General features: G+C 37.5%; 1 protein-coding gene and 1 long non-coding RNA gene across 2 annotated transcripts in view; both read right to left on the bottom strand.

The window, feature by feature from the left end:
• Positions 1 to 2,471: 2,471 nt before the first annotated feature.
• The window catches only part of TBCA (tubulin folding cofactor A), a 32,280-nt gene continuing 19,432 nt past the window's right edge, over positions 2,472 to 15,319 (bottom strand). The window contains exons 2-4 of the mRNA XM_048931238.1: positions 13,363 to 13,468; positions 4,779 to 4,865; positions 2,472 to 3,494 (exon numbers count right to left, since the gene is read on the bottom strand). Of these exons, the coding sequence (XP_048787195.1) occupies positions 3,414 to 3,494; positions 4,779 to 4,865; positions 13,363 to 13,468 (274 nt within the window). The 3' untranslated portion in view covers positions 2,472 to 3,413. The remainder of the gene's footprint in view (positions 3,495 to 4,778; positions 4,866 to 13,362; positions 13,469 to 15,319) is intronic.
• On the bottom strand, positions 10,065 to 13,352 carry LOC125686799 (uncharacterized). Its single transcript, XR_007373903.1, has 2 exons — positions 12,714 to 13,352; positions 10,065 to 12,265 (listed from the first exon to the last, which is right to left on the bottom strand). It is a non-coding gene; the product is annotated as an uncharacterized LOC125686799 (long non-coding RNA).

Genomic DNA, 15,319 nt, shown 5'->3' with positions numbered 1-15,319 from the left:
TTTGGATTGCCATGGTAACTTAGATGCAATTTGTCCTCTGTCACAGAAGACTCTTAACTGTGTAAGGGTAAACTGAGTAACAGGTAGTAGCTGGCAAGTATATGATCAGAGAAATGGGCAGAGGTCTTATATTGATAACGTTCAGATTATTGTTTTCTATCTATGTTTTCTTCTAAATTCAGATCTTTTGCTTCTTCAGTCAGGGTATAACGTAGACTCTTGCTCTGCTGTGGCCTCTCGGAAAAGAAATGTCTTTTGACTGACAAATTGATAATTGAGAAATCACTCAAATATATTTTGCCAGCAAGAAATAAAAGCAGAGCACCTCTGTCCTGGATGTAAAATGCATTCATGATAAGAGCATGAAAACTCGTCTGCTAAATGAACATGTATTAATAATATGTAAAGATAAACACAGGTCATGATAATCTCAGATGAACTCTGAAAGGCATTAGTAAAGCTAGGGACAGAATCCAAAGAGGACAGAAATAAAAAATACTGCCCATGAGATTTTTCCTAGCCTCTTGCACTAGATAATGCACACTACGTATCTCCAAATAGTGTAGATAGCCACTGTTTTTGGATGTAAGATCTGAGGGTAATAATGATACTACTTCTAAGATGCAATTGTCTGTATTACGCTTCGCTATGGAACTTGTATCCAGTCTAGTTGATAAAGGTTTTGTCAGCAAAAATATCTTCTGTACGAACAACCACTCAGACAGTGCTGAAAAAATTCAGTCTGTCATAATGTATCACTGAATCAACTGCTCTGATTGCATGAGGAATGCGTTACCTGCATGGATTAGTCAATCACTCTTCAAAGGCCAGCCCCTTGTTATCGTTGCCTTGTCACAATTTTTTGGTATGGTTTCTGTGGGTTGCTGCTGTCATCCCAGAAACTATGTCTAGGGGCAGCTGGAAATGAGAAGAAAGCAATTCATTTGATGAATATACCTTGATTTTCATCAGAGGCTGGATATTTTCTATACAACAGAGCACACTCAATCTTTTCAATAACTTAACAGGAGGGAAGACAAAAGGAACAGGGAAGAGTATCATCTTAGTTAACAACGCAATCAGAGGAAGCTAGAAAATTGCTTGGAAAAAAACTGGAGGCAAACTATTTGGGCTGTGACAAAAGAAACCACTCTACTCTAGAGAGTCACCTGCACCAAGAAACTTTTCTCTGGAATGTGGTTCTACCGCTCATTCCCAGGCGCTCCTAACACTAAATGCCAAGTTAGGTCATACTACAAAGTTTGTTTTGAATCACAGAATCACAGGCGTTTAAAGAGACCTCAAGAAATCACCAAGTGCACCTCCCTGCTAAAGCAAGTACCCTACAATAGGCTGCAAAGATAGGCATCCAGGCAGGTCTTTAATATCTCCATAGAAGGAGACTGCACAACCTCTCTGGGCATCCTGTTCCAGAGCTCTGTAACCCTTGCCATTACGAAGTTCTTCCACATGTTAGCACGGAACTTCCTACGTTAGAAGTTTTAGGCAGGTACTCCTTGTCCTGTTCCTATGCACCAGCAAGAAAAGCCTGGCCTCATCCTTTTGCCTCCCACCTGTCTTTGGATATTTATAGTATCAGATCCCCTCTCAGTCTTCCTTTCCCCAGGCTTAGAGACCCAGGTTACTCAGACTTTCCTCATTATGGGAGATTCTCCAGGCACTTAATCATCTTCATGATCCACCGCTGGATTCCTTCTAGGAGATCCCTGCCTGTCTTGAACGGGTGGAACCAGAACTGGACACAGTAGTCTAAATATGGCCTCACCAGAGCAAAGGACATTCAACCACTACATGTAACAGATGTTTTTAGTGGTCATGCTGACCTGCATTTCTTGTGCTATTCAGCAACTACACATCATTTCTGTGTACTTTTTTCAGGACTGCATATTATTCCTACTGAATAATATTACATACTTTTTAAGTTCTGCCTTACACAGCAGACTTAATGCTGCACCCTCTATATATCCTCATCAGTTCAGCATTTATTTACGCTGCACTCAATGGCCTGCAAGCATAGCTGGGTACACTAACAGCTAAGGCATGCAATCTGCTTTGTCTGCTCCAGCTGCCGTTTCTGGTGAAGCTCCACAGAGAATGACAGAAATGAATACACAAAGACAGATGTTCTCCTCATTAGCAGTTCACTTGCCCTGTGAGGCCAGGGTCTATTTCACAGTTACGTGCCAGCATACAATGCTGGGAGGAAGGTTAGCATATACTGTTATGAAACCTTAGAGTTATCACAAATGGTTTCACCTCTTAGCACTGTATAAGGTAGGTCTGAGATGTGGAGGAACCTGATTCAAAAGCACGTCATTCTGCAGTCGCTCTGAAATCATATGCTGATACTCTCTCAAAGCAGCGCTTCAGAGTGATGGAGAAGTAGATGTTACTCTCACTGTGCTCAAGGTGCATAAATAAATGTAAGCGAAACTACAGTTTACACAAACTCAGGCAAATTAACAAAACATTTATAAAGAGTATCCAACATAGCATCACACAAAAGGTACACTGTAGATTTTTGTTGCTGTTAAGGAACACACTACAAAATTTTCAAACTAGAAAAACTAACATAAAAACCTTTCTTCAACAGTTCTGTTTCCTGTTTCAAAAAGCCATTCTGAAAGAACATAGTATACATAGTGTTTAAATGATCTTTCATGCAGATCAAGCGTTGTTCCCTTACCCACATGTTTTCTTTCAGGGTTTGAATTTCGTTCAGAAAAGTCACTTAGGCCAAGATGAAAAGAGTTCACTCTAGAACTCTTACTGGCAGATCCAACCAACAACATACTACATAGCTACAAAATTGTGTTTATTGAAAAAGTAACTTAGTTTTGATCAATGGCAGTTGCGTGAATTGGGCTCTACAAATCAACCTCAGGCAAATTGAGAAAGGTTTGGAATCAGCTCTTAATTCCATCTTGGGCTCAAAGATAAACAAGGAGTAATATTTGATAAAATTACAAATAAATTGAATCACAGGAAAAAAGTGACTTTGAAAAGGGTCATTCGGTCCATCTCCTCTTTCAGTACAGAGTTGATGCTATAATGGCTTGAAATTATTTCAGTTACAAGGTATTTCTGAAGTATTTATTAGCCCCTCACATTCCTTACATAGCTAACATTTAATGTGTACGTTGTTTCTTAACCTAAGCTTTTTTTTTTAAACCTTTTGTAGTCGATGTGAACTGGAAAAGCTTTTATTTTGCCTGAATGTGGAGCACACAGATGTTTCAGAACATCCTTTATTTGATGCATCTTGCAGTTAGAGAGAGGCTAGTTTGCATAAAGAGAACCTCAGCAAATCAGCAGTAGTAACAGAGCTACAGTCAAATAAAGTGTGAAATGGACCCAGTGCTAATACATATAAAGAGGGTACTGAAAAACTTCTAGGCTTCCAGCTTCACCGACTCTAGAATGGAACGTGCTTCTTTATACTCTTCAGCTTCTTCCAACTCTTTTTCATTTTCCTGGAATTAAAAACAAAATTTTAAATACTTCAAAAATAACTGACATTAGAATGGATTTAGGGAGGAAATACTGAAACACACGGGGCATTGAAAACACCAGTTTTACACGATTCATAGCACAGGTAATTTCTTTTGTCCTATTTGAGGTGTGCTATAATAGCTGTCATGTGAGAAGATCTGACTTAAGTATACTTTCATTTTATTTTCTGAAATAAAAAACAAGGAAAGTGCAACTGGAAGCAATAACAGCAAGACTCAGAACAAGAACACCATTAGAAAAAAAACCTTAAAAGAGTTTGATAATTGAAAAAAACACAACTACCCAGTTTATTTTAACAAAAGCTTTGAAGGTGTGCTAAGAAAATAAAACAACGTCTAAAAGACTTCCAAATTCTTAATAATAGTAACTCCCCACATTTCTAATTTTAAATTTGTGTAGCATGCAGTATAGATCAATAGCATTGCTTCTGCATGCTGCTGAAGCCTAGACAAGCTAACAGGCAAGTTACAAGTTGAATGACAGAAGGATCCTAAATCTTGCCACATCTTGGGCATGCTACTCAAGGACAAGATGCTTTAAGCTTTCCATTCAGATGGGATTTGCATTTTAGCCATCAAATATGTTTGAAGCTTAATTTACAGTATGTATTTTAGCCTCACAGAAGCTTTTACCTGTGTGGTAGAATTCTTGGTTAAAACTCAGCTTTTAAATAAACAGAGTAATATCCAAGCCTAGTATATTTTTGGTCAGTCCACTTGTATATTATTTATTCCCAAAGATATTCGTATGTTAAAAACACCCACCACAATAACAAGTAGCTTAACCAGTACTCAGCAACAACTCAGCTGTTCTGTTTCTTGTGTGTAGCATAGTAAAAGCAGTAGGCAAAATGTTCTGAATATTTCAGTTCACTACAGGACACACTAGAAAGACTACCTAAAGCGAGTGAACTCTTTTTTCCAGTCATGCAACAAGCACAGGAACTTGAGAGTTCATTCTAGCAGTTTAGTATTGAAGTGCATGTGGGGTATAAATCCAATTATAGACTGTCTCTAGTACACTAATACACAGAATTTTCACAGATGGAAGACCACGTCTACATAAGCAGATATCTCAGCTGGACTGCAGAGGTATGTTACAGGATGCCAGTCTTTGGACCTGCAAAAGGTAATTTTCAATCCAGTTCTGCTCTGATGCAATTGCACTGCAAACAAGCATGTTTATCCGTTTCCAACAAACAACTCCAGCATTTACTGGGAGGTGGGTTTTGATGCTATACTTACTAGTAGTTGAGTGAGATCTGCATGTGCAATTTCTAATCTCCGCTGACAGTCTGGAATCATCATTCGAGACTCTTGTAAAATCTCAACCTGTGACAATTGGAAGCCAGTGAAATCAGAATGTACTTCACAGAGGAATGTTACTTTTAAAGATAACTCTTTACTCTGAAAAATTAGTAGCCAAATCATCATCCAGCATCACCCAGGAACTTCAGAAGAGTTGTACCTATTTTCTGAATAAAAGACATTCACTTAGCATAATTGCTTGAAACTCTGTTAATTTACAGGACAACATCATTTACTTTGTGCTTAATTAAATATAAAGTATTAAGCAGAAAACAGTATTTACCATATTTTTCCCATACAAAGAAGTACAACCTTGTAAGCTTTCCATACAACATTTGTTAAAAAAGGCTATTTAAAACAAACTTTATCCTGCTGTCTTGAAGCAGCTTCATCCAAAATGGGATCAGCTGGTTATATAAATATCTCCTGCATCTTTTGGGTAATAAAGAAAAACAGTGTTCAGATAATACCACATAGAGATAATTACTGCATGAAAAAAGTTATTGAGTTATTGATCACATTGTGTGCACGCCGCAGGAGGCTCTGACTGAAAGACAAAGGTAAAGAAAAATGAAAAGCAAAGACCAGCAGGCTCATATTTTTGATGCTTATCATGCATAAAAAGTTATTACTTATCCTTGTGCTTCATTTTAGGAGAAAGATTATTCTCACCATGCACTTTGAACAAAATTACTAAACTGGCACCCCACTGAATCTGAACACCTAAAGAAAATAACTTCAGATTTATATAAGGGAACATTTATTTCATGGACCGTTTCTGGATCTGAAATCTAACCATTGAGAAGAAAGGATGTGCAGAGTTGTTCAGGAGAGTTTAATCTGTTTAGAAATAAAAACTGGTTAGTTAGATATTTAAATATGAACCCTCTTTCTGTGTTCCTGATAACCTGCAATATAAGGTGTTCACATCAAATAGCTCATTACGTTCTATCATTCTTGTGCTCTAATTTCCCTCTTGCTGTACTGAAGGGAGTCAAAGGGAATACTGTCATCACATATTGGAAGAAAAGCTGTGGCTAAGAATGTTCTATGTGTACCAGAAGGCCTTTTGTTGTAAAACATAACCTTCATGTACTTAAGTGTCATATGTTTAAGCTTTTTGTTCAATGATTTTTTTACAAAAACACTGTTTTTCACTGATTTTTATCAGTGTTTTTAACTTCCTTTCACAGAATTTAGGGCAAAATTCATAAAGTCATAATGGTTGTAAAGACCACTAAGATCATCTAGTCCAACCACCATCAGCCTCTCACCATCACAGCACTAAACTATGCCACTCAGTGCAATACCTACCCTTTTCTTAAAGACCTCCAGGAACAGTGATTCTACCACCTCCTTGGGCAGCCTGTTCAATACCTCACCACTCTTCCTGAGGAAAAAAAAATTCCTAATGTCCAACCTGAACCTTCCCTGGCACAACTTACCTCTTGTTCTATTGCTAGTTACCCAGAAGAGGCTGACCTCCACCTTGCTACAACCTCCAGATTTGTTAAAGCAAGATAGGTGACAGACATTAGAGTTAAGCACCCACAAATCCTAATTCTCATTAATATTAGTTTTCTTCTAAGCATTCGTAGAGTCGCAATGGTTGGAAAAGATGTCTAAAAGCATTTAGTCCAACCAGGCACCTGCCATCAATGCTGCCTACTAAACCATGTCCGTACATACATCTATGGTTTCCTTAAACATCTCCAGGGACGAATACAGTTTTGGAGTGTATTAAAAATAAGATAAAACACTCTGCATATTACACTTGGAGCAGTAAACAAATAAAGGCTTGTAACTTCTGCAGAATTAGGTGTGTCAAACTACATGAGATGATGACTTTTGCTTTGTGTATCACAACTTGGTTCTCTAAAAAATGCCTACAGGAGTTAGAATGTCCACAGGTGATTGAGGTGACATTGCTAACTTCTTGTGTACTTTAAAGCTGCTAGCTAATGCGAAAAGTAGTGATTTATTTCATACATGCCACTGAGTAAGCAATCTGAAGGAAAAACATACAAATTTAGAATCTGAGTGCTGTAGTCCTGGTTGCTGTAGGAGAAGAACAGAACTACTCCAGTCATTCAGTTTAAAAAAGAATGACTGAGATCAAAAAGGCTACCTGAGTTTTATTTGCATTTGCCTGCAGTTAGGCAATAATATGAAATGGAAAAAAGATAAAGACTGGAATTACATACAGTAGGTGCAGAGAGTTGGAGAATGGAGCAGAGATTCCCCATTCCTTGTGGAACCAAGATTAATTACCAAACTACTTATGAAACTTTGATAACTTCTGTACAAACCCTTTTTTTTCCCCAGTCCTTGATAAATGTTTTACTGTTGCAAACATATATAACAAAACAGAGTGAACAACTCAAATAATTAGATACGCCTAGGTTAAAGAAATAGTGTTTGCTAACAGTTATGAAAATTAAAGAACAGCTCTCTCTTCTCCCCCAGCACACTCTAAAAGCTTTCTGACTCAACTTTAAGAAGTTTAAACTGTAAGTATGTCACAGAGGAAATTTTTACATGAAACTGGTCTAACTGCAGATAGCCATAAACATCTTTAAGATTTCTGTGAATTACAGTACTAAACAGAGGTATCAAAAAATCGTAGTATCTGAAGTGCATTTAAATAAATTATTAAGGTAAAGCAATAAAGTACAAAAATGTACAGATAGAAGCAAATTGAATATGTTGTCAATAAGTGCACATAAGACCGGAAGAGTTATTGTGACTACATTGAGAATGATGTCCCAATTCCTTTAATAGTATTGAAAAAACCAGTTATATCTTTTCAAAGAACCACAGTTCCAATCCATTATTTTTCAGGACTGAGCTCATTTTGCTAAGGGAGCAGATGTTTGGCATCTTACAAAGGAAAGCAGTCTTCTCAGAAGTGACGGAGCTTTCTAACTGCTGGACTGTATGTAACCTATCTACTAAACACGACGTGGATTTTTCATTAATTGGATCAAATGTCAAAGAACTGACGTGCGTAATGCAATATCAATAGCATTTAGTCTGTTTTCCATAAATTCCACATTGCAGTGACTCATAAAGCAGGACTAGAAACAGAAAAGCCAAAGAGATGCGAACATGCCAACATATCATTTGATTGAGTGGAAGGGCACCATAACAAAAATCAGAAAAATATTTTACACATTCAAAATAAGTACTCAGGCTAAACATGACTCCACAGAAAAAAACTGAGACTCTGAACATAAGCTGAGCTTTAGACATAAGCAGCTTTGATTTTAAGAGGTCCCGTAATAGAAGCTCAGTGGCAATATTTCAACTTACCTAGGCAGATCAGAACTATTTATAAACATCAATACCAAGAATTCTGTAACAGGAAGCAGTTTTGCCCAGCCTAACTGACCTATACTGTATAACTGGGACAGGTTTTATAAGCTTCAAGGAGGTTGAAGCAGCTTTTGTTTTTCTTTTAAGCTGACCCACAACAAAATAAGAGATTTAGACATATGTAGATCCACAAACAGTTTGAAAACAAGAAAACTCCTGTGGGGCTGTCATTCCTTGATCTTAGAAGAGAGATAGTCTAATTAGCTATTAGGTCACAAGTTATGATGACAATAATGCTTGGTATAAAAGGAGTGGTGTTCTAAACATACAAGGCTAAGAAAATCAAGAATGTGAATGAGTAATATATAGATATATATGAATTATATGAACACATGAATATGCATGTGCACATGTTCATTTAAGTACTGCCTTACAATCATACAACCTTTGACTGTTGCACAAATGAAAACAAATAATAACATACAATGGGTTAGGTTGGAAGGGACTTCTGAAGGTCATCTAGACTAAACCCCCATTCAAGCACAGTGGCACAAAGAAGATCACAGGACTACATGGACTTCTGAGTTTCTCCAAGGAGGAAACTCCACAATCTCTCCGGGCAATCTGTGCCAGTGTTCTATCACCTGCACAACACAGAATTACTCCCTGATGTTTACACAGAACCTCTTACGTTTCAGTTTGTGTCCCCTGCCATTTGTCCTGGCACTGAGCACTGCTGAAAAGTGCCTTGTTCTGTCTTCTTTGTATCTTTCCCTAATATATTACAGATACTGGTGAGATCCTTCTAGACTCTCAGACTTTCAGCTCTCAGCTTCTTGTCACAGGAGAGGAGCTGCAGGCCCTCTACCATCTTGAAGTCACTTTATTGGACTCCCTCCAGCATGCTCATGCCTCTCTTGTAATAGGGGCCCAGAACTAGACACATCACACTGGGTGAACTGTGCCAGTGCACAGAAGAGGGGAAGAGATTGCTTCCCTTAACCTGCTGGCAGTGTTTTGCCTAATGCAGCTGAAGATACTATTAATCTTCTTTGTGGGAAAGGTATTTTTTCTTAACTGTTTCAGGAAATAGTCTGCTTTCCTCTCAACACAGCAAGAAAAATACTGCTGTTTCCATTAATATGTGAGGAAAAATGGTATTAGCAAGACTGTATGTACTCTGTCACGCAGATATTAAATTCTTTGTCAAGTCCATTAGATTTTTAATTCATCTGGAAATGACACTGCATGAGAAGTAATAGTTATCTTGCAGATCCAGATTAATTAAAAAAATGAAAATGTATTATCAGTAAAAATGCTCACAGATAACAAAAACTCCAAAGATGACCTACAGTCCCACTGAGAGGAAACAAAAGTAGGTAATTCAGATATTTTGCATCTTTTCATGCCTTGATGTAAAAGCACTAGGTGCAAAAGGATGTTATTTGTGCACAGGACCAAACAGTAGCCACAGAAACACTGGAAACAGTTGGTTTCTAACACAAGTCACTGATAAGTGACAGCAGCATAAAGCTGCTTACAGATGAAGAAGAATAACAATACCCCGTACAGTACAACTGCATTACTTCCTACAGTCAGAAGCATTAATAACCTTTTACAGAAACTAAATTCAGGATATGAATTTAGAAGAATACTTTGGAAGTTATTTGATTTTTCCCCAAATTTTCATATAAAATACTTGAGCTCAGTTTATAATGTCTGTTTTCAATTTAGTACCTTATTAAGATACATAAAACTTCCTCCTTTTCTCTCATAACCTTTTTTTTTCCATAAAATACTGTTCTTTTATTACATTTTTTTCTGCCAATTTGAGTCACATAAATAGTTCTATTTTTGAATTTTTCATCCACATCTAGACAAAAAAAAAAAAAGTAATAAGAAGAGTGCTTTTTTTTTGTTTGTTTGTTTTGTTTTGTTTTTAATCAACTGTAATTAACAGGAAAGAAAGGACTTCCCTGCTCCATAACGCTAGAGATTCTTTCCTGAGATATGCAACACAGCTCTTGCCACTGCTCTACAGAAGAACTGACACTGACACTTTGTTACAGTGCAGACACATGCTGAAGTCTGCCCATGCCTTACGAACAGCATCACTCATTTCAAAGTAAAACTTTCAGTAGTCACTTCCAAGCTGTTAACCCTAATTTTACTGCACAGTTCTAAGAAAGCTAAGTAAGAATAGTTGTACATTAAAAGGTACACAAAGGATCAAGAATTTCAAGCATTCCTGCACCAAATATGGGTTTATCTGTCTAAGCATATGTGTTTCAGCTGATAGATCAACTGAAATAGTACTTTAAGTTATACTTGTAGTCTCAAATGGTTGAATTCATTCCTATCTTCTCCCTTTAAGTTTCAAGAAAATCCTTAGGAATAGTCAGCAAGAATTCACCAAAGGGAAATCATTCTTAACCAACTCGCTCAGCTTCTTTGATAAAATCACCAGCCCGGTGGACTGGGAGTTGTATTTTCTACTTGGACTCAGCAGGGCCTTTGACACTGTCCCCCACAACACCCCGACAGATAAGCTGTTGAAATATGAGCTGAATGTGCAGCCAGAGAGGCGGATCAAAAACTGGCTGAACAGCTGGACTTGAGAGGGTAGCAATCAGTGGTGTAAAGTCTAACTGGAGGCCTTTAGTAATGAGCAGAGTACTTCAGGGGTGAATACTGGGTCCAGTCCTGTTTAAGATCTTCATTAATCTGGACAGTGGGACAGAGCACACCCTTGGTAAGTTGTAGACAATACTAGAAGACAGACAGATACCTGAGAAAGTTGTGTTACCATTCAGAGGGACCTTAACAGGCTCAAGAAATGGGCTGGCAGAAACGAAGTTCTACAAAGAGAAGTGCAGAGTCATGCAGGTAGGGAGGAACAACCCCAGGCACCAGGGCTTGTTGGGGGCCACCCAGACAGAATGATGCTCTGCAGAAAAAGACCTGGGGGTCCAAAGAGCAGTGCAGCTTTGCCACTAAGAGGCTTACCGGTATCCAGGGCTGCCTTAGACTAACTGCTGCCAGCAGGTTGAGGGACATGATCCTTTGTGCTCTACTCAGCCACACCTGAAGTGCTGCATCCCATTCTGTGCTCCTCGTTACAAGAGAGATGTGAAATTATTAGAGAGCCCAACAAAGGGCCACAAAAATGATGAATTGGAACGTGTATCCTACAAGGAGCAGCTGAGTGGGGGTGCTGGGGCTGTTCAGCACAGAGAAGATTCTGAGGGGATCGTACCAGTGTCTGTAAAAATCTGAAAAGAGGGTACAAAGATGGCAGATCCAGGCTCTTCTCTGTGGTGCCCAATGGCGGCGTAAGAGGCAATGGGCAAAAACTGAAACATAAGAGGTAAACATCAGGAAGCACTTCTTTATTGTGCAGGTGATGGAGCAGTGAGTTTAGACCATATAATCTCCACAAGTCCATTCCACCCTTTCCATTCTGTGATACTGTGATCCTCCAAATACTACTTTTCCTTACTGAAACAAATACTATAACCATATTTGAAAATAAATTCACATTAAGAATTATTACCTAAAACCATTTCCTGAATATGTAACTTCAGAAGTACTGAAGAACTTCTCAAAATTCAAAATCCATCCAAAATATATCTTTTTTTGAGCAAACTCTCCTGATATGATACAATTTTGATTAGTGAATCAGATTTGACTCTATTACAAGAGTACTCATTCTTTCTAGGCTTCCAGGTTCTTCATGACATAAAGACTTTCAGTCTGCAGTAGTGATATAATAGAACAGATACCATTGGAGGACTTGCATTAAAGTGAATCAGGCAATTGTGAATGAATTGAGACTGTTCACTCTGAAGTTTTCTGTACCACTCTCTGAGAATGCCTTCAAGTAGCATGTGACATTTCATTCCACAACAAAGATTTACAGACTTTGTTGGTTTTGACTTTGATGATTTCTTGCTTATCACTGAAGAAATATCATGGTACAGTCAAATAATTGTTAACACCAGCAGATCTTCAGGAAGACTTCCTTGGGATTCTCAGCCAGTGGTGAGGCAGAGACAGCTTACATTTATAAATACAACATCTTCCAGAAATTCCATGCTTGTGTTTCTCTTCTGTATCATAGTGAAAACAAGACAAGACATATGCACATGGAGTGAAATCTGATTTTATCTCACTTTGTTCTAAAAGGACTTTCTCTTATCTTTTTTGTTGTTGTTTTTTATTTTTATATTTAATATTACATTGTTCTAAGACAACTGGGAAAACAGGAGGTTTTGTAAGGTGAGGCTGGACTCATGTCAGGTGAAACCTGCTTACAGGTAAAAATAATTTTAATGTAGTTTCAGTTAAGAATTAAGAAAAACTATCTAGGAAATGCTTGGGAAAAGACATGGTTAAAATATAAATTTATATAAAACAATTAAAGCCAGGAGTTATATAAGAATAATAAAATAAAATATTTGGTTAAAAGAATGTAAAGGTCGAAATAAATGTAGGCATGCCAAACTGCTGTAAAGAATGTAAGTGAATCCCCCAAACCCGAGCTTTCTCCTCACTGACAGGGAAACTTGGCAATCCTCTGTCTTCTGAAGGGGCAGGTACCAACTGTCTGACATCACTGTCCTTTGCAAGAAACCTTCTAAAAAAAAAATCAGTTCATACTGTAATAATGACTCCAAATCACATTCTTGAGCACATTAAAACTAAAGTGTGGATCCTGCTTATTAGTGCCTTCGTAACAGTAGTAACTACTAGGAGCAGGTGCACACCTATTGCTCTCTCTTAGAGATCTGTGTTTTTTAAACAGTGATATTAGCGTAGACCAGAATTGAAAGGTTTCTTTGTGTTAACAAGCCTTCTCACTTTACAGTAACATTTGCACTTATCACTAAGCACTTATGTTAGCTCAGTACATCCAGAACATTCATTTTCAGATTGCCAGTAGGTCTGAGAAAGAGTCTGAGACAGCCTGATACAGTGTTAGCAATGGCCTTTCTGATACCAAGTGCTAACCGATACACAATCTCCTTATAATTAAACAGTTTTGAAGGGCAGGAAGTTTTTTCTATAAATGTATGCTGTGACTTCTGTAATTGGCAGGTTTTAGTTTGGAGCAGCCTAGGAAGAAAAAAAAGTACAGGAGTTTCTTCTGTTTAAGACTCATTAAATCAAAGCAAAAAAGAATTGTACAAGTTTTAGTATGGTTTACCTGCTTTTTTATTCCATAGTCATCACATGCTTCAGCTTTCATTTTTTCAATCTTCTCTTCTTGTTGTTTTGCTTCTTTTTCATACATAACTTTCTCTTTTGCCAATCTGCAATTACACCAAGTGATTGTGTCAGTGTGATTCCATCACAGCAAGAAGTTGCACTATTGATGGCAATATTCCTGTTACCCCAAAAGCTGCAGCTATGTAACATAATACATGACCTTATATGACAAAAAAGGTTCTTAATCACTGCAAAGAAGTGCATCTAGGAAATGCTGAACTTAACTATAATATATAATAATTCTTATAAAAATTATTTAAATAAAAATATTTTAAAATATTCTTTGTGGGCTTATCTATATATGTAGATCATTCCAAAAGTAAGCTTCCCATTTGTTTCCACAGAAACACGAACCAAGAGCACAATAAGACTATTTGATAGAGCAAACTCAGCTAGAAAACACTATTTTCAACAGTTACTACCATCTGCTATGCATTTTCATCAGTGATGAGCAAGGGCCTGCACAATGCACTCACAGAAATGTGAGTTTCATTGGGCTCATACTTGGGAGCACGATGCTTTTTGCATGAGCTTATATTCAAGAGTAATGTATGTTTTCTGCCCTTCTTATATTGCCAGAGATAAATGCAACATACAGCTAAAAATATGTGCAGCAAATATCCGTTTTGCTTTATCAGTAAAGTTTGATGTTATTAAGCAAAAGCAAACCATGAATACCACTTACACTGGCCAATGTAAAAACACGTGCAAGTCTTAAATGTGGATAAGCCACCAACAAAACTGGTGTCTTCAAAAATTAACTTTGAGAACAATAGTTGAAGTCCATTAAACTAACTTGAAATTCAGTTTTGGATTCAAAGCGAGCATTTTCCACAGGCATAAGCAAATGATGAACAACAACAACAACAACAAAATACTGAAGGTCGAAAGGGAAGATTAAGGTCTAAACTGATGCCCTGCAGTAGTAGTAACAAAGTAATTCCATTATCGAGCTTAATTATTTGTTGTTATTGCAATTTTGTTCTTACATCTCCCACTTTGTTACATATGTTCATTAGGTATATATTGGATTATATAATTCTAGAATTCACACCAAAACATCCTTCAGGACTGGGAGAACAACGAAGTAATGACCAGCTAATTCAGATCCAAAATGAACACCGGGATGCTACTACAAACCTGAAAGCATGGCAATGAAAATCTTTTGCCTAACAAGAGCAATCATCAGATCAGCCCAGAGTAGATAAGACTGTTTAAGAAGAACTTAATAGCCAAAAGAACATAATCAGATCCAGGAAGCAAAGAATGCATTATACAAATGAAAAGAGAATAAATAAAGGTCTTGTAGAGAGCTTCATGGTCACGTTAGCACATCAGAGCAAATTAATTCCTAATTTGTCGCAGTTAAGTGCTCCACTAGAAGTGCCACTGAGGACAGTCAGTTCAGAATGGTACTGGCAGGATAAGAACACTTTGTGAACTGAAACCACCACTGTCCTGACAGTATAATACAGCAATAACCCTCCCTGATTTTTTCATAATCAAAAATTGTTCTGCCAAAATAGTTTTATGCTATTGTTCCAGAAGTTGATTTAAGTTGGGCTGTGGCAACACATCTCTGACCTAGATTAAACACCCGTGGAATCACTCCAGAGAGGGTCTTCAAGCCTTATAAAGAACCTTCAGCCATGTGTAGGGTGTGTAATCTAGGCACTGTCTACGCCAGCTTCTAGAAGTCAGCCAAGTACCAGCTTTGAAAAGTAGTATTGGGGAAAGATAGCACCCTAATTACCAATAATAAAGACACTAAATCAGTGACTGTAATTCTAGCTACTGGAACTAGTTCCAATATTAGCATCAGTAAATATTGATTTAATAGAGGATGAGTTAATTGTTTGATCAAGGTTGGTTGATCTAATTCAAGGCAATATTGT

Source organism: Lagopus muta, chromosome Z (assembly GCF_023343835.1).
Source record: "Lagopus muta isolate bLagMut1 chromosome Z, bLagMut1 primary, whole genome shotgun sequence".
Classification (NCBI taxonomy): Eukaryota; Metazoa; Chordata; class Aves; order Galliformes; family Phasianidae; genus Lagopus; species Lagopus muta.
Note: the sequence above shows the minus strand (reverse complement) of the source record. Positions and strands in the feature narration are given on the sequence as shown.